Source organism: Canis lupus, chromosome 17 (genome assembly GCF_011100685.1).
Source record: "Canis lupus familiaris isolate Mischka breed German Shepherd chromosome 17, alternate assembly UU_Cfam_GSD_1.0, whole genome shotgun sequence".
NCBI lineage: Eukaryota > Metazoa > Chordata > Mammalia > Carnivora > Canidae > Canis > Canis lupus.
This window is the reverse complement of record NC_049238.1, coordinates 35,485,471-35,508,785: the sequence shown is the minus strand read 5'-3', so window position 1 is coordinate 35,508,785 and position 23,315 is coordinate 35,485,471. Positions and strand designations below refer to the sequence as shown.

General features: G+C 43.7%; 1 protein-coding gene across 4 annotated transcripts in view; it reads right to left on the bottom strand.

Moving 5' to 3' along the window:
• The window catches only part of ACOXL (acyl-CoA oxidase like), a 348,079-nt gene that overhangs the window by 288,835 nt on the left and 35,929 nt on the right, over positions 1 to 23,315 (bottom strand). For all 4 annotated transcript variants that reach the window (XM_038561425.1, XM_038561423.1, XM_038561424.1 and 1 more), the window contains exons 4-9: positions 16,939 to 17,025; positions 16,486 to 16,584; positions 13,001 to 13,115; positions 11,945 to 12,031; positions 10,085 to 10,157; positions 6,122 to 6,254 (exon numbers count right to left, since the gene is read on the bottom strand). In XM_038561425.1, the coding sequence (XP_038417353.1) occupies positions 6,122 to 6,254; positions 10,085 to 10,157; positions 11,945 to 12,031; positions 13,001 to 13,115; positions 16,486 to 16,584; positions 16,939 to 17,025 (594 nt within the window). The remainder of the gene's footprint in view (positions 1 to 6,121; positions 6,255 to 10,084; positions 10,158 to 11,944; positions 12,032 to 13,000; positions 13,116 to 16,485; positions 16,585 to 16,938; positions 17,026 to 23,315) is intronic.

The window sequence follows — 23,315 nt, the reverse complement described above, 5'->3', positions numbered from 1 at the left end:
AGTATACTTTGTGACATTTAGTGCTCTATTAGGCCCTACACTGAGACTAAATAAAATCACATGATCTGTGCCCACTAAACATTCTATTAATAATGATAAAAATGAGATCAAAATAAGTCACAAGAAGGAGAGATAAACATAAAATGCTTCCAGAAGAAAACTAAAGTACGTGACCTTATAGCAAGAATTAAACAAAAACTTGATAGTTTTATAATGATAGCTACAGGAATTAAGGTTATTAATTTAAAGGGACTGAGTGAGCTTCAACTCAGAGAAAGGTGTCACAGCATCTGGTTCATGGTTTTCAGGGTAGGCAGGCTGTCATACTCCAACACCAGCTGCTCAGCCCCAGCCCCAATTCCACCCAGTGACAGGCCTGGCCCTGTAGAGTCAGAGGCAGGAGTCAAACACCAGGCTGAGAACACACATCTGGGACATCTCTGGGGATGTGCCAAAGTCTGGGTGAAGCAGAAGACTCAAGGTAAGACCTTGAGAACAGCAGGAACACACAGCTAGCTCTGCTCTATGTTCACCCGACACAGCGTGGCACAAAATATTTTGCACCATCATGGCCCCTATGGTTTGAAGAGCCATCTTTGATTCCTCTTCGCTGTTGTTCTACTGCTCCATGAAACTTTACAGTCAGAAGGTCCTGAAAAGGTCATTCAAGGCCACGATATCCCGAAACCCCTATCAATAGGGAGACTCTCTTGAAAAAGTGGACTCTACCACCTTCCTCAGGCCTTTTCTTCATGTCCAACAATGCTCACCGTCAGAAAAGGTCATGTTCCCATCACAAGTTCTGAGTGTCCCACGTGAAACCAATTTCTGCCTTTTGCTCTCCCTTCAGCCCCAGGAAATAGGAAAAGCTATCTACCATCATACATACCACAACCTTTTATGACTCAAAGATGGTCATTCACTCCCTCCACTCTTCTCTCAAGACCATGTGTCCTTCACTGAACCCCAGGAAGACAGCCAGATGGCACAGACCTCACTGTTCCCCATCCCATATCCACAGCCAACCGTGACCACAGACATTTTTCAGCCACATCCAGGCTCAGCTTCATGAGTCTCCACTGTCAGCTTAAGCACCACTACCACAGATGGCTGAGTACATGTTATAAACCCAGTTTGGTATCCTCACAGCTTCACAGATGTTGTTTTCATGATCAATAATCCTAAACTTAATTATATAAGCTCCCCTATCCCTTATAATCATAAGGGATCCAGTCTCCATGTATTGATGATTTAGTGCATGCAGGCACTGTAGAAGCCTCTTCCAGGTACTGACCCACTCAGGCCTTACAACAGCTCTATGAGGGAGTGCTGTCATTATTTTTAGAGGTGTGGAGAGGCTCAGTAACTTGCTGAGGTCATACAGAGGCAGGCTGCAAATCCAAGAGGCCAGTTTCAGAGTCCATGCTATTAATGGTCTTGCTGTGGTCTAGAGTAAGCACAACATTCCAGCTGTTTCCATGTCAATCCCACACATCTCAACCAAACAACTTTATGTGGGGCATCATCCCTTGCCTGCTTTAGCAATGGCACTAGGATAAAGTGATGCTCGCACCAGATGCAGTCCTGATTAGGGGCAGTGGTGAGGGTCTGCCTAACCTAATGATTCACAGGCCAGCTCGTGGCCTTCTGAGACTCAAGTTGTAACTCAGCTAATTCAGCAACTCATGAACATGCCCAAGCATCTCCAGCTTCTTAGTATTCATGTACTTCATTGCCCTGTCCCTATTCCCATTGAATACAACCATATTTTTCAATACCATCTACATGTCAGTCTTATCTACACAACATGCTATGACCATCCTTCCATATATGGAGCCATCTCCCTTAACAAGGACCAGAAGAATCAACCTATGTATATTCACTTGGGCACCTTGGGCAATTTCTTTAACATCCTCCTGCTTCAGTTTCCCCACATACCAATGGAACCCTCTCAGAGCTGTTATGAGGAGAAATGGGTTAACACTTGTAAAGTACATATTACATGTAGAGTCAGAAGGAGGAGGTAGCAACATCTTTCTTTCCCATCACCCTGGAATAGGCTGAGGGTTTGGGGTGTGGGGCACAAGACAGACATGTATTAAACACTTACCTCTACCAAGAACTATGTCAGGTGTTCAATTTGTGAATTTTGATTCATTCTTTTTTAAAAAGACTTTATTTATTTGAGAGAGAGACAAGAACAAAAGGAGAAGCAGACTCCCCACTGAGCAGGGAGCCCAACTCGGCTCAAACCCAGGATCCTGAGATCATGACCCGAGCTGAAGGCAGATGCTTAACTGGCTGAGCCATCCAGGCAACCCTGATTCATTCTTCATTCATTCCATCAGCTCCTATTTTCTCTGTTCCTACTCCATGTGGGAAGCTGAATACCCAGCAGTAAATGCGGCCAGCAGGACTCTGGTTACATGGATCTTTTAGGGTAGCAAGGACACAGAAATGGCTCAATCACACCATTAGCTAGTCAAAACCGGCTAATGAAGTGAAGAAACACTTCAAGGGGAAGTGCAGTGCCTTGAAAACATGACAGAGGGATGCCATGTAGGCTGTGACCTTTCTGAAGAAGGGACACTTGCCTGAGCTCTGACGGGGACATGAACACTATATGAAAAGCGAGAGTGGGCTGGCTAGGCAGCACGATGGCATGTGAACAGAAGGCTGGGTGAGAGGTCATGCAAGGTGCTGGAGATGGGAAAAGAACTTGGGCCATGACCATGGAGGAACTAGGAGGCCAGAACAGTGACAAGGTGGCTGGGATGGGGCCAGAAATCTGTGACTGTATCCATCTGCTCTGTGCAGTGGTTCTCCAAATGTGATGCCCAACCAGTAATGTCAGCATCACCGGGGAACTTGCTGGAAATGCAGACTCACTGGTGCCAGCATCACCCAGAGCTGCTCAGAACTCTGGGAGAGGGACCCAGCTACTTTGTAGCACCTACTTTAAAAGACTACAGAGACTCTTTTGAAAATGGGGAACCAGCTTGTCTTAGGCTGAAATATTTACTTACATGCAACATCAACCCAACACGATGGCCTAGACCTCCTTCACATTTCACACTCCTTCTACTTCTGCCTCCGAAATCACCAGTGACTTCCCCAACTTCCTTCCTCTTTTTTTTTTTAATTTAAATTCAATTAGCCAACATATAGTACATCATTAGTTTCAGATGTCATTTTCAATAATTCATCAGTTGTGTATAATACCCAGTGCTCATCACATCGCGTGCCCTCCTTTATGCCCATCACCCAATTACCCCATCCCCCACCCACCTCCCATCCAGCAACCCTTTTTGTTTCCCAGGGTTAGGAGCTTCTCATGGTTTGTCTGCCTCTCTGATTTTTTTCTCATTCAGTTTTCTCTCCCTTCCCTTCCTTCCCCCTTCTAAAAAGGCTTCCCAGCCTCCCCACTTCGGCTACAGAGCTCTACTAAGCCCCCACCTCCCACCCCGGCCAAAAGTCTTGGTTTCCGTTTCCTTTTCCTTTTGTTCCTGCTAATCATTTAACCTGGCAGGACACTTGGAACACAAATTGGAGGAAGGCTTATTAAGGCAAGCCTTTAAGAAAAAATCAGAAAGTACTGAGGAACTATGAAAATGAGAGATAACCATGAAAAATAAGGCATCTGGGCAAAATTTAAAAGGACGGGGCATGCTCAGCCTTGAGCAAATGTCACCATGGGGAGCCACGGTGACAGTTTTCTAATACATAAGGAATGCACGTAGGAGAAAAGGATCCATTTTTCCACTCATCAGCGAGAACAGAACAAGTGGGACCATCTTAGGTTTCAGCTGAGAAAACATCTGTCATGTGTTTGAGCCATAGGAGAGGAGGAGCTGCCAAGAGGACTGGTGAGATCATCCTCGCCCGAGAAGCTTGCGATGAGATCACGGTGGCCAGGGTCGCTGTCCATCACGGCTGGACCACATCGGCAGTGCCCAAACTATGCAGCCTTCGGGGCTCACAGGCTCTGAGAGGGGATCTCCCTGTTACAGGGCAAATCTACTTCCTGGCAGGGCAGGTGCTGACTCATGGCCACTCTATTTTGCTTCAGATACATAAGAATCAGAAGGGAACTATGCAAAACCTTTCAGACTACCTTGGTACCTGGAGTCCACGATGACATCTGTTTCAACAAAAGCACATTTATTCCTTTTTTTAGAGCTAACTCCTATCTTCCCAGTAACAGCAGCATGGCAATGGGCACCACATCAGTGACAGCTCTGAGCTACTAAACATTTGCTCTGTGCCAGCACTGCACACACCTCTACTCACTCATGCCTTACCTCACAATGTCCACTTTACAGATGAAGAAACTGAGGCTTAAGGAGGCCTCCTGATTCACTGAGACCCCACTGCCAGTCATGTCCAGGATGAGATTTGAAGCCTCAGGTCTCTGTTCTATGATCAAGATAAGGCCTCTATGTTGCCAATGTTCAGTAGAATGGAGAACGAGTGCCTTTTAGAAATCAGCCCCCCTGTCTCCTCTCTCCCACCCTTCCAGCTCCAGATCTGGAGATACTTAAAAACAAGTCTCTTCCAAAAGGCCCTGCCACTTCCCTGCCTCTGCTATCCTGTGCCTGCTCCCTCAGGACTCTGCTACTAGCCTGGATGAGCTAATGGGACTGATGGAAATGTGGGCATCCTTCACACACCAGCACCCACTCAGAAACATAAAGCACAGGCTTTCTGCATTGTCTTAGAGCCAGGAGCAGGTGCTTTCATGTTCACTGAGAGCTCTCCTCAGAGAGACCCCAAGGCCACTACCAGCAGAGGAGCTAATGTGCAGATACTGCCATCGAGGCACCAGATAATCCCAGATCTGATTTTTGTCCCAGCTTCTCTACAATGTCATTCTCAGCTCAATGACTTCTCCCCCTTTGCCTCTTTCGGAAGTCCTGAAATGGCTGAAATAGTTTCTCTACAGACTTGAAGAAGAAGTCTTCATTAGCACTCTGATGCTGTGCGAGAGCCTTGGCCTCATCTCTCTGCCTTCATCACAAGGCTTCCCTGGGGATCTTGTTCCTTTGCCAGACAATTCAGCTAAGGGGACCAACCAGCTGAGCCGTTCCTGATGTAAGACTTCAGAACTCAAAACCCCTTAAGAACCACCAGAAAACAAGTACAGGAAGCAGTGCCTTGGGCATGAGGACATTGGCTTAATACTACCCAGGGTGGGTGTCTATAGTGTCACAATTGTACCAATTGGTAGGAAAGCAAAACACAGGGAAATTCCTATCAGGCAGGCTTCCTAGACAGCAGGATCAACTTGGTGGAAAAGAGTAAAAAAGAATTTTCCTTCTAGTCAGAAAACTGTGTGCTGAGGCCAGGCCTGGAATCAGGTGAATGAAATTTATTCCTTCTTGATGGAAAATTTGGATTCAAGTTACAATGTATATTCATGGGTTTCTTAATTTTTCTTCCAACTTCACCAAGCTCAGTGAAGCTTAAAGCAGGCTTTTCCTTCATGCAAAGGGATGGAAAAGGCCCAGAGAACAGACAATGCTGAGCCTTGAGGAGGAGGAGGAGGAGGAGATGGGGAAAGAGAAGGAAGAGGAAGAAGAGAAGGGCTTTCCAGAACTTTCCTCTCCTGGCCTCTCTTTCCAAATCAGTATTTGGGAAGGTGTGGGAAGAGGGGAGGTTAGAGATGTCTTCTGGGGGTCTGGTTTCATGGACTCTAAGCTGTGAGGCTGAATGCCACACTCCAAACAGCCACATGACCATCAAATCTCCCCAGTGAACTCAGCTGAGACATGCTGGCCTTCCCTCATGTGTCAGCTCTTAGCTGCTTTTCCAGCAGATGCATTTGTTCTGAATGACCCAGTCCCTCCAGGGTCATCTTTTGTGGCTCTTTCACCATAATGCCTATGTTCTATCCCCCATAATCAGCAGCACATCTGAGATACAGATGGATAGGATCCCATGATAAGAAGGGTGCAGAAATGTTCTCTGTGTGTGGCCAACTGGTACCTCTTCATATCTAACCATTAGCCCTAGCTACATTATACCAACTGTGGCTCAAGAAGCTCAGCTTCTGAAATTGCTACCCATCCCTGGAACATGCAGAGAACAAACTGCGATGTAAATTAAAATCAGAGTCAACTACCTTCATGGCACCCATAGCTTGGAAAGTCACAGCTAATCTCGAAGGAGTCAGCGCTGCCAGCATCGCATTGAATCTTGCACTCTTGTTCTTAATAGGTGAATGGTATTGCCCATCTGGAGCCACAGAACCAAACCTATGGTAGGGAAGAGGTAGGTGGAAAAGGGGGGTAGAGTTAACACAGAAGAAGAACATGGCCCCACTAGAAATAGTGCCGTATGCATACACAGGGTTTCCAGATGCAGGAACCGCCCTGAGACATCAGAGTTGGGGTAGGGCAAGAGCCTCCCCAGAATATTCTGACCAAGGCTTGACTCAGGGAAAGTAGAAGCAGGTTTCATGCCACCACCATCCCGTGACTAAGCAGTGGCCCTTGGCACAAAAAAAGCATGAGGACCACCATCATTAAACCAACACTAGAATGTGAAGACCACACATCAATCCACTCTTTTGTTGTTGATATATAATTCACATTCCATAAAATTCCCCCCTTTAAAGTGTGCAATTCAGTGGTTTTTAGTACATTCATAAACTCATACAATATTACCACTGTCCAATTCCAAAACATTTCATCATCTCAAAAAGAAAACTCATACTATTAGCAGTCACTCCCCATACTCATCATACTCCAGGCCCTGGCAACCATTACTCCACTTTCTATCTCTACGGATTGTCTATTCTGGATGTTTCACATCAGTGGAATTGTACAATATGTGGCTTTCATATCTGTCTTCTTTTACTCAGCTCATTGTTTTCAAGGTTCATGCATGTTGTAACTGTGTGTCAGTACTTTATTTCTTTTTATGGCCCAGTGATATTCCATTGTATTGAAACACCATATTTTGTTTCTCCATTCATCAGTTGACAGATATCTGGGTCATTTCCCCCTTTATGGCTATTATGAGTAATTATGCTGTGAACAATTGTGTACATGTTTTTGTGTGGACATGTTTTCAATCCTCTTCTGAACAATGTTTTCACAAATACCTAGGAGCAGAATTGCTACTGGCTCATATGAAAAATTTAAACTTTTGAAGAAGTGCCAAACTCTTTTCCAAATTAGCAACACCATTTATATCCCCAACACCATTTACATCCCCACCAACAATGTAAGAGGGTTTCAATTTCTACACATCCTCACCAACCCTTATCATGGCCTCTTTTATTATAGTCATCTGACCAGGTGCAAAATGGTATCTCATTGTGGTTTTGATTGGCATTTCCCTAATGACAATGATGTTGAGCATCTTTCCATGTGCTCATTAGCCATTTGCTTATCTTCTTCGGAGAAATATCTATTCAGATTTTTGGCCATTTTTCAACTGGGTCATTTGTCTTTTAATTGTTGAGCTATAATAGTTCCTTTTATATTCTGGATAATATGTGTGTGTGTGTGTGTGTGTGTGTATATATATTGCAAATTATATAGATAATATATGTATCATATACATTACAATATATACAATTTCCAAATATTTTCTTCTATTCTGTGCATTCTCTTTTCACTTCCTTCATAGTGTCCTTTGAGGTGCAAAGGTTTTAAAATTTTGATGAAGTCCAATTTTTCTCTTTTTTCTTTGGTTCTTGTACTTTTGGTGCTTAAATCAAGGTCACAGAGATTTACACATATGCTTTCTTCTAAGAGCTTTACAGTTCTGGCCCTTACATTTATATCTGTGATCTATTTTGAGAAAATTTTTGTATACGGGATGAAAAAAGAGTCCAACTTCATGCTTTTGCATGTGGATGTCCAGTTGTCCTAGCACCATTTGTTCAAAAGACTATTCTTTCCCTCAATAAATTGTCTTACTATCCTTGTTGAGTATTAATTTACCATAAATGTAAGACTTTATTCCTAGACTCTCCATTCTCTTTCATTGTCCACCTATTATCCTTATGCCAATACTACAGTGGGTTTTTTCCTTTGTTCTTTCTTTTTTGTTTCCCACCTGCTTTCAGGGGGATCCACTATAATATGACACCATCTCAATTACTGTAGATTTGTAGTAAATTTTCAGATCAGAAGAGTGAGTCTCCTATTTTGTTCTTCTTTAGCAAAACTGTTTTGGTTATTCTGACCCTCTTGTGCTGCCATATGAATTTTAGGATCAGTTTCTCAATTTCTGCCAAAAAAAAAAAAAAAGGCAACTGGGATTTTGACAAGGATTGCAATGAATCTGAACATCTATTTACTGGTCCATTTTTTATCAATATCCAAAAATGGGGCGCCTCCTTCAAAATACCTGTGTTGCCACTACTGCTCTCTGACATATTGGGCAGCTTAATATGCCAATAGAATGGCTTAAAATCAAATCCTGCTTATCAAAAAAAATCTATATATTCTCATGTCTTCTATGGACCATGTAGCTCACTATCATTTTTCTTTCTGGCTGGATCTGACTTTCTAATCTATAGTATATTGGATGAATGCTAAGCCAATGAATCTAGCTTCTGGCAGACTGGTCAGGCCCCTGAGATCTCATGAGGGTGGGTCACATATGAGGAGCTCTACATCTGTGGTTTTCCTTCCATCTTCTCCATCTCCCAGAGTGGAGAGCTGTTGCTAAGTGATCAGAAAATGTGCAGATGCCTCTGAGGAAGGCTGGTGGTGCTCAGACCTGCTCTTGTGGGTGCTGGTGACTCCTGAGGGGCCCTAAGGGCTTCCCCACACACCAGGATAACTGCAAAGATGCTTTCTTTATTTCCATTTTATTTCCTACCAATTCCCAGGGCCAGGAGGGGGGCAGAATTTACCAGAATGGTCCTTTTAAAGTTTGTTTCCCACACGTTTTTCCTAAACTTTTGGCATTTATGACATCTATCTGCTGGCAAGAGCTTTCAGGCAATAAAAAAGAGTGAAATGTTAAAGGAATATCTATAGTAAAGCTGACTATGCAGAGCTTGCTTGTTTGCTTGCTTTTTCACAGATTTCAGTTTGACTATAGGTCAGGATTTTTATTGGATAAATGAAATGCTGTTGAGAAAAGTAAGGCAATTGGAGTTTCTTGGCCTCCACAAAGTGTAATGTGAACCCCTAGAGCTTCACTCCTAAAATGCACCTTGAAGAAGTAGCCTTCACCTCACGGTTTAACCCACCCTGACATCAGTGGAATACTGGGAAATGACACTGAGCACCTCTCACATTATCCATCCAAGCAGCACTGGTTACAAGAGCCTCCTAAGCTAAAAGGTGGTACCTTACCTCCTTACCCACAAAGGAGGCAATAACACTACCTGGTCTGTAATAGTAAAAAAAAAAAAAAAAAAAAAGTTTTCAGGAAACAGCCTAAATGTCCAACAAGGAGGATGGATTGCATAAATTATAGATCATTTATTTAACAGCCTATTATGGCAATATTGAAAATGATAATGTATATATGTATTTCCTGTTGCATAAAAACATTTGACATGGGCAGCCCTGATGGTCCAGCGGTTTGACACCACCTTTGGCCCAGGGTATGATCCTGGAGACCCGGGATTGAGTCCTGTGTCGGGCTTCCTGCATGGAGCCTGCTTCTTCCTCTGCCTGTGTCTCTGCCTCTTTCTCTGTGTGTGTGTGTGTGTGTGTGTGTGTCATGAATAAATAAATAAAATCTTAAAAAAACCACATTTGACATAATGTTAAACAGAAATTACAAGTTATAAGAAATAGAACTTATAAGTGGATCTCATTCAGTAAAAAGCAAACACACCTCTCTGTTGATACACCAGCTTGGAAGAAAGTCTAGGTAGTTACACATTAAAGTATGCATAACAATCATTATGTCTGGGTAATAGCATTTTGGGTAACCTTAATTTTTTTCTGTTTTCTTATGTACATTTTCCAACGGATGATCAATAAATTTATAGTAGTGGCTGGAAGACAGCCTGGATATGCAGCCCATGAGACCCAGGTGCCAGGCCTAGCTTGGGAAAGTAATGAGATCATAGGTACAGCCAATCCAAGTTAAAGTGAAAACTACTCACTTATCCAGCAAGTTCTCCCTTGGTATCCGAACCTTGTGAAATATTAAAATCCCATTATCCACACCATGAAGACCTAGAGAGAGCAGAAAACAGCTGCAGGAGGCAAATCCATGCTAGTATCAGAACTATGATTCCTGTTACTTCCCAGGCCTGTCTCGACTAAAACCCAAAACACTTTCTTTTACTCCCAGGATGGCTGATGCTTCTCTAATTGGGATAAGGATGGGAACGCTCTGTATTTGTTTTCTTAAAGAACTGTGCCTTCTGTGCTCCTGGGCTCAGGTGGAAGATCTGGGTGCTGCGACTTGGAAAGGAAGAGCTCTAAGCAATAGAAGGAATGTCAGGCTGAATGCAGTGAAGGCAGCAAAGCTACTTACTCCCCCAGTAATACAGAAGTCAAATTTCTCCTCCCTCCCAACACTTCCTTTCCAGAACAAGGGGTAAATTTGTGAAGTCAAATGCCTAGAAAGACTCAAGAGAAAATGGCCACAAGGACAGCAGTGAGTGACTAGGGTGACCCAACTCCTCAGAAGGTTTTTGAAAGCCACTTGATTTACTTCCTAATGACACCTGTCAGAGTCTGGGGTCTACTTTTTGTTCATCTCACACTTAGGAAGATTTAATCTAAGGGGGAAACAATCTTTAGTAAATGTCCTTATTTAGAACAATACCCCTTGACAAGGACACAGTTGCACTTAGGAGCTTACAAGGAAACCAAAGCAGACTTTCTGAAGTTGCTGGTGTTTTAAATGTCTGGCACCACTTCACAAGAGCTGGGCCCTTTGCTCTCAGCAGCACTTGACTCAAGAGGCCTTCCTGGCCTCAGTCAATCCTGAGAGATACAGTTAGAGCACTCACAACCCCACTTGTAGCCCATTCCTGCAACTGTGACAGTGGTCAATAAACACTGAGGGGCTGAACAAGATGAGACTGTCCCCTCCACCACCAAAGAATCATCTTATGCCCCCTCTTCTCTTTCTTCTTTCTTTTTTCCTTCTCCCACCTGTTTCTTTGGCTTGGTTTGGCCTTGGCTGGGGACAACCAGCAGAGCCCACAGGTACAGTCTGCTCTCACAATGTTATTGGTTGAACTGTGTCTCCCACTCCAAATTCACATGTTCAAGTTCTAACCCCTAGTACTTATGAATATGACCTTATTTGCAGACAGGGTCTTTACAGAGATAATCAAGTTAGAGAGAGGTCATTAGGGTTGCCCTAATCCAAGGGACTGGCATCCTTACAAAAAGGAAATTTGCACACAGACATGCATACAAGGAGGAAGAAGACCATGTAAGCATGAAGACAGCCATCTACAGAGAGAGGCCTGGCACAGATTCTCCCTCACAACCCTCAGAAAGAACCAACCCTGTCAGCACCTTGACCTTGGATGTGTAGCCTCCAGAACTGTGAGCCAATACATTTCTGTTGTTTAAGCCACTCAGTCTGGGGTACAAGAGCTGCAGCAAACTCATCCACAAAGTCAGTCCTAGGGATTCATCAGGGCCTCCTAGGCACCAAAACCAGACCGTGGCTCAGGAACAAGAAAGAGAGAACCTCAATCTGTGTTCTGAGAGCCCACTGGTCCAAGAAGAGGAGAGGATGCAAAATTACTCAGGGCAAAGCTGCCTTATGACTAGATAACACTAGAGGCTGGGAGAAAATAAGACCAATGTATATTCATAAATGGCAATCTTCAACATTCCCCAACAGTTCTGACATAAAAGACTCATCAGTCTTCAAAATCAGAGAGTCTTTGCTGCCTTCACTGTTTTGGTGAGTTAGGTTAGACTCTCCTTGGGTGGGGCTGAGAGCAGGCAGGAAGTGCAAATGAGGATAGAAGGAGTGTCATCTGGGGACTCACCTTCCTTGTACATCATATCAATAGCGGTCACTCCCGGGTACAAGCTTCCTTTTTCATCACGGATAGGAACGATAAAACAGTGGGGGCCTGAGGAAGGCAAAGAGACAGTTGCCAAACTCTCTTTTCTAAAGATACAATTAAAGCTTTATTCATTTCCTGGAGTAGTATACAGTTTTGTTGATTCTGCAATTCAGTCAGTTCTAGGACTGTGCACTGTGCATAATAGTGTATACAGTGATACCCCCTTGTCCACAAGGGATATGTTCCAAGACCCTGGTAGATGCCTGAAACCATAGATAGTCCTGAACCCTAGGTATGCCAAGTGTTTTCCTTTATCTGCATACCTACAATCATGTTTAATCTATAAATCAAGCACAGTAAGAAATGGACAACAATAGTTCATAATAAAATAGAACAATTAGGGACACCTGAGTGGCTCAGTGGTTGAGCATCTGCCTTCAGCTCAGGTCATGGTCCCGGGGTCCCAGGATCAAGTTCTGCATAAGGCTCCCAGAGGGAGCCTACTTCTCCCTCTCCTTCTCTGCCTCTCTGTGTGTCTCTCATGAATAAATAAATAAAATCTTTTAAAAAATAGAATAATTACATCTATATGCTATAAGCGTTATGTGACTGTGGTCTCTGTCTCTCAAAATACCTTATTGCATTGCACTCACCCTTCTTGTTGACACTGTGGGATGATAAAATGCCTATGTGATGAGATGACATGCAGGGAATGAGGTAGGCAATGTGACAGTGTTACACTACTATTGACCCTTTGACCATACATCAGAAGGAGGATCATCTGCTTCCAGACTACAGCTGATAGCAGGCAACTGAAATTGTGGAGAGCAAAACCGTCAATAAGGGGACAAGGAGGAGGACTACTGTAATGCCAAAATGTAATAATAAATTCAGGCATTGTGTAGATTTAAGAAATAAAGTTGATACTGAGTTTATACAAAATAAAACCAGTGCAGTTCACTTTCAAGGTAAAGTACTTACTGGAAAATCATAAAAGTAAAGAAAATTATTCTAGCTTTCTGTGCCAGCACAAACCTTGTGATCTTCCATTTATGATGAGCTGAGCAAAGACTGCTGCATAATTCCCATACATCGCATTTCCGATGTACATCTTCTCAGCATTTTCACATGGTGTGTCAATCACAAACTCCTACGCAAAAAAAGAATGACAGAGTTTTCCTTTCCGGTGGCTCATCTCAATTCCTTGGCTCACTGCAATGAATACTGTGAAACAGATCCACATCGTGTAGCAGGACACACTCAGAAGATTTCAAAGCAGAAGAGCAGACTAAACCCCCAAGCCCCTAGTATATATACTCAGCCTCTCCCATATAAGCCACCAGCAAGGTTCACAAGAAAGGATGGCTCATCTAATGATCTGGGGCCCCTAGTTGGATGAGTCCATGTCTGTGTGTTTTATCTTATCTGCTGGGCACTGCCTCTTCTGGACAAATCACTTGGTTCCTCATGCCCTTCACTCTTGTATAGGCCTTGAAAATCTCTACCTCATTGATATGGCTCTGTTGTTTAAGTAGCAAGTAAACGAAGGCCAAAACTGCATGCCAGGATGCAAGCAAGATTAGTAAGCAACCATGACCTATTCCCACCATTCCTTAGAATCTCAGCCCACACAATTCTGACTTTTATAAAGGGAAAAACCCTCATTTGAGCCTTTGGATCATTGTTTCAGATCCTGCCTCTCCATTTTCTTGATCAATGAATAGAATAACTAAAAGTTCCCCTAAAATGTATAAGACCTTAAACTGAAGCATTCGTAAATAATTCTCTACCTTATAAGGGAAAGAATCTTAGAATATGCCACCCAGTTTGTCTCCATAATATGACCAAGGATTCCAGCTCCAAACAGTCTGAAATTAACATTGGTTAAGAAGATGCAGGGTTTAAAAAAAAAAAAAAAAAGGAAGATGCAGGGTTTTTGTTTTCAGGCTCTGCTCAACCTCGGTCTTCTTTCTTTTCCTCTCGGGAAACCAGTATAGAATCACAATGTAAATGTTCCCCCTTTTACTTCTAATTCTTTTTTTTTTTTAACATTTTATTCATTTATTCATGACAGACAGAGAGGCAGAGACATAGGCAGAGGGAGAAGCAGGCTCCCTGCGGGGAACCCAATTCAGGACTTGACTCCAGGACCCCAGGATCATGCCCTGACCCAAAGGCAGACATTCAACCACTGAGCCACCCAGGCATCTCCTTTACTTCTAATTTTGCTCATTACCCAGGTTACCCTGAAACCTCATGTCAAGGAGAACTGACAATAACTGCCAGCTCTGAATACAGAGTACCTGGGACAGGTTGGGGAACCTAGGGGAAATGGCAAAAGAGCAGAAGTGCACGTTTAACTGGAGCTGACTATATCGAAGATGTGGCTGAACTAAACCAACGAGCGATTGATCATGTAAAAATTATCTCAGAGTTCAGATTTTAAAGTATATAGACTACATTTTTCCTGCTGGCCAAGAAATACATTCTTGAAGCCTAAGAAAACATTCTCTGACATATGTTTGCACAAGGAAACTTTTAACATGTGCAAGCGCTTTTCAGAAACATAAATGGACAAACTGAATCTTTTTAAGAGAAGTCTCTGGAGACTGCCCTTGTCTTATCAGGCCAGTCAGGATTTCTCAAAGAAAGGAATTATTTGACACTGGGTGCAGTAACAACAACAACAAAAATACTACAAAACAAAAACAAAAACAAACATGTGGTAAAGGCACCCTTACCCTCGAGGGTAGGAAGGGGAGTAGTAACCTTGACCTGGCAGAAAAGATCTGGTGGGGTGGGGAGAGAGACAAGAGGCCATCCATCCCTTTTAACATGTGATACACTCTGGGAAAGGAGGTTTGTCACTTCTGGCAAAAATACTGCTTTGGGAAAGTCTGCATAAGCCAAAATGCTGGCATTGAAGCAGGATCTAAATAATGCACACCATGTGTGTTGGTTCTTACCATAATTAGTGGTTGAAGGCCAACAAAATGGTCAGCAGCGTAAAGCACTTTAAAAAAAAAAAAAGAAAAAAGAAAAGCTGTGACCAGAGAGCTCATAGTTCCATTTATTTTTGCTATTTAACATAAAATGTAAAAATAAAACTCTCTCTTACCTCTTAATTATCCTTAACACTATCAGCACCACTGTCCAAAAATAAAAAATAAAACAGCCAACCCACAGCAGTGAATAACCAAAAAATGTAAGAGATTGAAACAGTTCTCAAGGGAGAGAAGCTCATTTGATATGCTCTCACATTTTAAAAGGGAAATGAAGGGGAAAACACAGAATGCAATGAAGGAGAATTCATTGCTATGAATGCTATGTCAATTCTCAGTGGCTCAAGTTTATGATGGGCTTATTCTCTCTCTCACTCCCACCAGAGGCAGAGTGTTCACCAGAGTCTCCTCATCATTATGATTTCAACTTTGCAACTCCCCTGCAGAAGGCAACAGCTGCCGAAATACACCAAGTAGCTAAATCATTTATGTTGTTTGGGGAAAATGGGACCCACCCAGGGAAATGATTTTTGTGGGGGGAAAAAAAACTGTAATAAGAAAGAAATAAGAATTCTGGGGTGGAGTTTCTTTTTTCCCCCATTAACGACAGCAAGGCAACCTCAGTATCATGGTTTAGGGAAAGAAAAAACTGACCAAGCAAAAACTCAAAAGATGGCCGGTCAGCATACCACCACTAGCAGGAAAGCCAAGCTCTTAGGGGCAGTCCCACTTGAAGCAACCTGGCTCATGAGCTGCATATTCGTAGCCCATTTCCTAACTTCTGTGAGCCAGTTTATCCACCTGTAAAATAGGGACAACAGTATCTTCCTAGAAAACTATAGGATATTTAAAACAATGTTATATATAGAGTGCTTACCCTGATGTCTAGCACACACGTGCTAAATTACCAGACGTGGCTTACCGTCACCTTATGGGATAGTTATTGCGAGGGAATACGGTAAACTATACAGAAGGTACTTGACACAGAGCCTGGCCCATAGTGAGCATTCAATACATGTCAGTCATTATTCTTGCTATGACCTTGGACATCAATGACTATTGTAGAGAACTAGCATATGGGCAGGAGGAAAGGATGAACATATTCCAATACAACCCTTACTTGAATCTGTTATTCTAGACCCCAATCACCTCTAAGTAGCATTTGTGGGTCAGGAAAACCTCCTAGGAAAAATTCAGATTCTAAAAAACAAACTCAGAAAATGGAAAGAATAGACTGAGTAGCCACACTTACACTCATGCCCCATGCTTGCACACGTATATTGACCCAAACTCATGCCAAGAAATAACTTCAAAATGTATTTATTCCTTTGTAGTTCTTAGAAAAACCCAATATCAAATGAGAAACTGCAAAGGAGAGTGAAATAAGTAAATAGTTTCTTTATTCAGGGGGAGTAGAAGCTAAAGATATGGGGACTTTGGCCCCAGGAAGGAGGAGAGTCTGGTTCTGAACAGATTTCCCACAGCCCGGAACTGCGGAATGATGGGCAGCATCCTCACCTGCGCAGAGAGGTCAAAGGTGGCTTCAGTCTGGATCCCTCTCACATTGCTCCCATGGCCCCTCTCAGTCATGGCAAACATCCCGGTGTATTTCTGCTCCTGGAGTTCACCAGATATTAGAAGGGAATTAGCTAGTCAGATGGTTGCTCTAGCTGCAGACCTCTGATAGTCAAGAATGTGAGTGAGAAAGAGGGGAGGGGAGCTGGAGATATAAACTAGGAGTTCAGCCTAGTGACAGCTAATATGATAAAAAACACAAGTTTTTATAAGGCAGTCTTGAAATTCTCATTCTGAACAAGATTCTTGCTGACACTAATTCTCTTATTTTTTTTTCTGCAAACATGCACACGTGCGCGCGCGCACACACACACACACACACACACACACATCTTGTTTCTTTGAATTTTAAAGGCTCTCCATAGAAGAAGACATCTACTGAGGTACATGCCATACCTGGAGTGGCTGAAGCCACTTAGTTACATGTCCTGGGCTTCCAAGATTCCTGACTGCACCGCCAAATAGCCAATAAATTATTCCACACTGAAAACAAGGACAATATAGACCAATGTTAGCAACAGTCAAGAGGTTAATGACAACTAAACCCCTGGCCAAACTCCATTCGAGGAGCATTTGTTCAGCTCATCAAGTTTTACAAAAGTCCCACAAATGGTAAGGCATCCATGCCCTTCCCCTCCATTGCCTGAGATGCTCCAGTTCCTCTCCGCAGACATAACTCATGGTTGTCTCTCTTGGAGGGGCCACCCTAACACTGAAAAATGTCAGTTCTCCATCCTCAGGGCTGCCCAGTTCAGCTCACCAAATGACTCTTTTTTTTCCATCTTATTTTATTTCATCATAAGTGCACCCCTTAAGCCTCATCCCCTATTTTCTTCATCTCCCCACCCACCTCCCCTCTGGTAACCAGCAGTTTATTCTCTATAATTAAGAATCTGGTTCTTGGTTTGTCTCTCTCCCTTTTAATTCCTTTGCTCATTTTTTTTGTTTGTTTCTTAAATTCCACCTATGAGTGAGATCATATGGTATTTGTCTTTCTCTGACTGACCTGTTTTGCTTAGGATTGTACTCTCTAGCTCTAGCCATGTTGTTGCAAGATTTCATTCTTTTTATAGCTGAGTACTATTCCATTATATCCATTTTACATATACGTGTGTGTGTGTGTGTGTGTGTGTGTGTGTGTATCCCCCACATCTTCTTTATCCATTCATCATCTGTCAATGGACACTTGAGCCGTTTCCATAGTTTGGCTATTATAGGTAACGCTGCTATAAATATAGAGGTGTAAGTATCCCTTCCAATTAGTGTTTTTGTACTTTGGGGGTAAATACTCAGTAGTGCAATTACTGGATTGTAGGGCGTTACATTTTTAACTTTTTGAGAAATCTCCATACCATTTTTCACAGTGACTGCACCAATTTGCATTCACACTAACAGTGCAAGAAGGTTCCTTTTTCTCCACATCCTTGCCAACACCTGTTTCTTGTGTTTTTGATTTTAGCCATTCTGACAGGTGTGAGGTGATATCTCACTGTAGTTTTGATTTGCATTTCCCTGATTATGAGTGAGGTTGAGCATCTTTTCACGTGTCTGTTGGCCATTTGTATGTCATCTTTGGAAATGTCTATTTATGTCTTTTGTTCATTTTTTAACTGGATTATTTGTTTTGGGGGTACTGAGTTGTATTAGTTCTTCATATATTTTGGATTTTAATCCCTTATTGAATATGTCACTTACAAATATATTTTCCCATTCAGTAGGCTGACTATAGTTTTGTTGTTTCCTTCACTGTGGAGAAACATTTTGTTTTGATGTAGTCCTAATAATTTATTTTTGCTTATATGTGCCTTGCTTCAAGAGGTATGTCTAGAAAAATGTTGCCACAGCTGAGGTCAGGAAGATTACTGCCTGTGCCCTTTTCTAGGATTTTTATGGTTTCATGTCTCAAGTTTATGTGTTTAATCCATTTGGAGTTTATTTTTGTGTAAGATGAAAGAAAGTGGTCCAGTTTCCTTCTTCTGCATGTGGCTGTCTAGTTTTCTCAACAGCATTTGTTGAAGAGACTTTTTCCCATTGGATATTCATTCTTCCTTTTTCAGAGATTAATTGACCATATAATTGTAGGTTTATTTCTGGATTTTCTGTTCTATTCCATTGATCCATGTCTCTATTTTTATGCCAGCACCATACAGTTTGAATCACTGGAGCTTTGCAACATAACTTGAAATCTGGAATTCTGATACCTCCAGTTTTGTTTTGCTTTCAAATGACACTTTTGAATGTGCAGTCTGCCTTGTCTGCTCAGGGGTTAGCTCAGTGCCTGGTATATAGAAGATGTGTCACAAAGTATTTGTGCACTGCTTCCAAGCACTGGCCCAGTCTGCAAAGTGAGCTCGACCATGAGAAACAGTCAACAAACAGGAAAGCTGATGGAAAATGCAATGCTGCACAATGCGCAGGCCCTCAGCCTGGGATGAGATGGCCTCAGCTCAAAGCCCAGCTCAGTTACACACTGGCTGTAGGACCTGGGACAAATAGCAATCCTCAGTCTCCACATGTGACAAATGCAGTGAGGGATGAGTGCTCCCACTTACTGAGCACTCACCATTCTAAGCATTGAGCTTCATATACACAAGCCCACTGATGCTCACAACCACCCTGGGAAAAACACATCATCACCCTTTCTTGACAGATAAGGACACTGAGGTTCAGAGGGGAGAGTGACATGCCCAAGGCTGCACCCTAGGATGGTAAGCAGGGCTAGGATCCAAACCCAAGCTGTCTAATGCCTAATAGCACTTCATAAGGTTGTTGTGAGAATTCAGTGACAGTCAAGTGCCAAGTACTTTGGTCTTTTATAAACCCTGGAAGAGTGTTGCTGGCAAGGAGGAAGTAGAGGAGGAGAAAGATGAGGAGAAAGACAAGAAGGAAGGGTAGCTGGAACGGGGCCATTTGAAGGGAGTAGGGGACTAATGACAAAGACAGAAGAGCTCAAGTGTATAGACACTGACTGTGTCTGCAGGTTAGAATGCCTTCCTCTCCCCCAGACACACAACCCTGGCTTTCCTCTGGGGAGCCTTCCTCTTCCACAGTCAGTGGTTTGTGGCTGATGTTGACCCTCATCCCCAGCTCTATGAGCCTGGGACCCAGAAGTGGTTGATCTACATGATACATATAATATCACGGCCGCAGGGGATGGCTTCTGCATAGACACACGACCTGGGTAAGTCCAACCAGAGCATCCTCTGGGACACATGGGTAAGCTGGTAGGCAAAAGGAGCTCTCTTTTCATTGCAATGGAATCTGGAAGCATGGAGGCCTAGTGCTGCTGGCTGCTCTTGCGATCACGAGAGCTGGTACATGAAAACAACACATGGGGTCAATGTGGTAAGAAGGAGACAAAGCAGAAACATGAGAGAGACCAGGTCCCACAGGTCCACGCCGGAAGCCTGCTGCACTCTCACCTCTTCAGTTACAACCAATAGGTATCTTTTTTTCCTGGGGTCACTACAATTGAATGAGCTTTAGTGGACACAGCAACCCCAAGGAAGACCCTGCAGGAAGGGTAATGGCGGGAATGGAAGCTTCAGATGCTCCCATCCGAGAGCTGTCACCAGCCTCTAGCAAGAACTAATCTCTGCACTCCACATGTGTGACCAGTCTGGTGCTGTCTGAAAGGGTGCTTCACCAACTCTAACAGCTCTGATATGACAGATGAATTTCACTAGTCACATCTGACATATGAAGTGCTTTCATTCGAAGAACCATAAAGCATCCTTGGAATCATCCTGACACACTGCAAATCACATTGCTAATTCCAGCCCAGAAAGATGCAATCAATCCAAATAGTAATTTTTGCCCATACACCATCTTGGAAATCAAGTTAAAGAAAAGTGTTTTTCTAAAACAGGTTGAATTTTCCACCCCTAAATCTCTCTGGCTGGTGGCTAATGCATTCTTTACAAATATATTCCTTTTCCAGATTTTAAATCCTTTCCTCCTCTTTAGAAAGGGGGAATGGAGAGAATATTTCATCTACACTTTAAAAACCTCCATTCATTAAATGTCATTAGTAGGAGCACTGGGCTGGTGAATGAAATCTCTAGGTTTGCAGAAACCACAGCAGTTAACATAGGTGGTATATGCATGATCCCAATCCACATGGTCACTTAAAATGTGGTGCTCATAAGTGTATTGCCAAATCCACATTCTCTGAAAGGCAGATAATCTGACCCACTGGGGCTGAAGCAGGGGGAGCACCTGAGGGTTCCAGGAAGATGACTCCCTGGCCTGACACAAGCTTTCCCCAGGTGCACCCTGGGAGGAGCATGGACCTCAGCCCAGTCAGCAGAGAGGAATGCCCACCGAGTGGCCAGTGAGGTAAGCCGGTGAGCAGTGGTCAGACCATGGTGGTGAAGGGGGAGAGAAGCAGGGGCATTCAAAGTAGATTCTGGAGACAGAGCTGATGGATTGGAATTGTGAAAAGAAGCCAAGAGAGGACTCCAGGTGACACTTGAGTTTTTGGCCTGAGCCTCTAAATGGACGGAGGCCCATTAACTGCTTGGTGGGGACTGGGTGAGGGGTTGCTTGCAGGAGGAGCCAGGGAGGAGGGGATGAATTCACTAAGACATAGATGCAGATACTGAATGAAGAATGGCACTAATCCATCACAAGGGAGCAGGGTAAAGTGTCCTCCCCAGGAGCACCGTGTCTACTGCTGTCATCATTGCCCAGTGGGCACCCTGACCTCCAGGCCTCCTCAGCAGACAAGACCCAGATAAGCCCATTTGTTCTGAGAAAGACCAAAGAAAGCAGAGGCAAGGAAATAAGACAAAGGAGAGGACACCTAACAAAATCTCCAAATGTATGTGTACCTGTGTTGCTTGTTTGGGAAAGCTCCCTCTCTCCTTCTCACTTATCTGGAAGATGTGAAAGGACAGCTACATCAGGTACATGAGGTCATGAGCACCACATGCCCAGTGATGGCTGGCAGTAGGCTCTGTAGGCCACAGTCAGAGCTACCTGGGGGCTGGGAACTGTGGTCAGGACAGGCTGAAGGGGTTCAAGGCCCCAAGGATGGGGCCTCGTAACTTCCAAATGATAACTAGCAAGAAAGATGTACCACCATGGCAGGGAAAGTTAGTGGGCTGGAGCTGGAATGCTGATTGATTTCACCTCAATCCAGTAACTGAGCCACTACCTAGAAGACCGCCAGGAATGGCTCCAGGCCACATCTTGGGGGATACCATCCCGGCCACTTATCAAGCTCCTACTACATGCCAGCCATGGCAGGCAGCTCCTCATAGGCATCATTAATCTAAATCTGAACACAGCCCATGAATGATCATTAGCTGCACCACCTAAACAAAAGAGAAAATAAAGATCACCCATCGTGAGCTTAGACGTAGAGGGAACATGAGTGAACTTTGCGAAGTCCTAGAGACAGGACATAAACCCACATCATTCTGTCTCTCAGGCCCTTCCAGCCCCCCCCCCCCACTTTTTTTTTTTTTTTAGATTTTATTTATTTATTCATGAGAGACAGAAAAAGAGAGAGAGAGAGAGAAGCAGAGACGCAGGCAGAGGGAGAAGCAGGCTCCATGCAGGGAGCCCGATACAGGACTCAATCCCAGGTCTCTAGGATCACTCCCTGGGCTGAAGGCGAACTAAACCACTTAGCCACCCAGGGATCCCCCCTTCCAGTCCCTTTCTACACAATAGTCCAACAGTGGGTCCCCTAAAGAACCTTCGAGTGCATTCAGATTCTTTTCATTCCAAGAGCAAATGGAACACACTGAGGCATTGCAGGTGTTTTTTGAGACAATGGTGACCCCAGAAAGGATAGTGTTAAGGACTACATTGGATTCCCTCCAAAATGTATATGCTAAAGTCTTAACCCACAGTGTGATGGTGTTAGTATATGGGATCTTGGGGAGCTAATTAAGTTTAAATGAGGTCACGAGAGTAGAGCCTTCATGATGGGATTAGTGCCCTTATAAGGGAAGTGCTCTCTCTTTCTATCTCTCTATGCCCAATCCCAATGTGAGAACACAGTGAGAAGGTAGCCATCTATAGGAAGAGTCCTCATCAGGAATTGAATCAACTGGAGCCTGATCTTACCAGCCTCCAGAACTCTGAGAAAATAAATTTCTGTTGTTTAAGCCACATGAGCTATAATATTTTATCATGGCAGCCCAAGCAATTTGGACAGATAGTAGGGTGGTTCAAATAAAGAAAAAGGGGAACAGTCATGGGGAAGAAGAAAAGGAAGCATGTCCATCTCTTTGGACCCTAGAGTCCTTTCAAACTGCATCAGCGTGCCTGGTAGAAGACCTGGGCTGGCTCCCAAACTAAAGCAGGGATACAAAGCCCTCAGTAAAGGAAACCTTTTCCTGGCACCTCTCACTTTTCCACCCCCCTCAACCTCACTGTGAGTCACTTTCAGAGCCAGCCCCTGGCCCTGCCACCACTTGGCTGTGTTAGTCCAACTATGTTTGTCTGAAGCTCTCAGGGACACCCAGAGCCTTTGGATAACACAGATGTGGAGGAAGAGAGAAAAGGGGCCCAGGCCTGTGGAGCACAGATGACTTAGATGAACTGCTGCTGACACTCCCTCATTGAGTCAATAGCCAGCTTATGCGCAGGTGTAAAGGAAAGCAGGCAGAGCCACCAGCTGCTCTTGGGCTAGAAGTGAGATCTGGGGCTGCCATGACCACCCCAGGGTTCCCAGGGACTGTTCTGAGCACACCACATCTCCCTCCCCTGCTCACAGGAAAGACAGGCTAGACTCAGGAGCAAAATCTACCCCTTCCTCC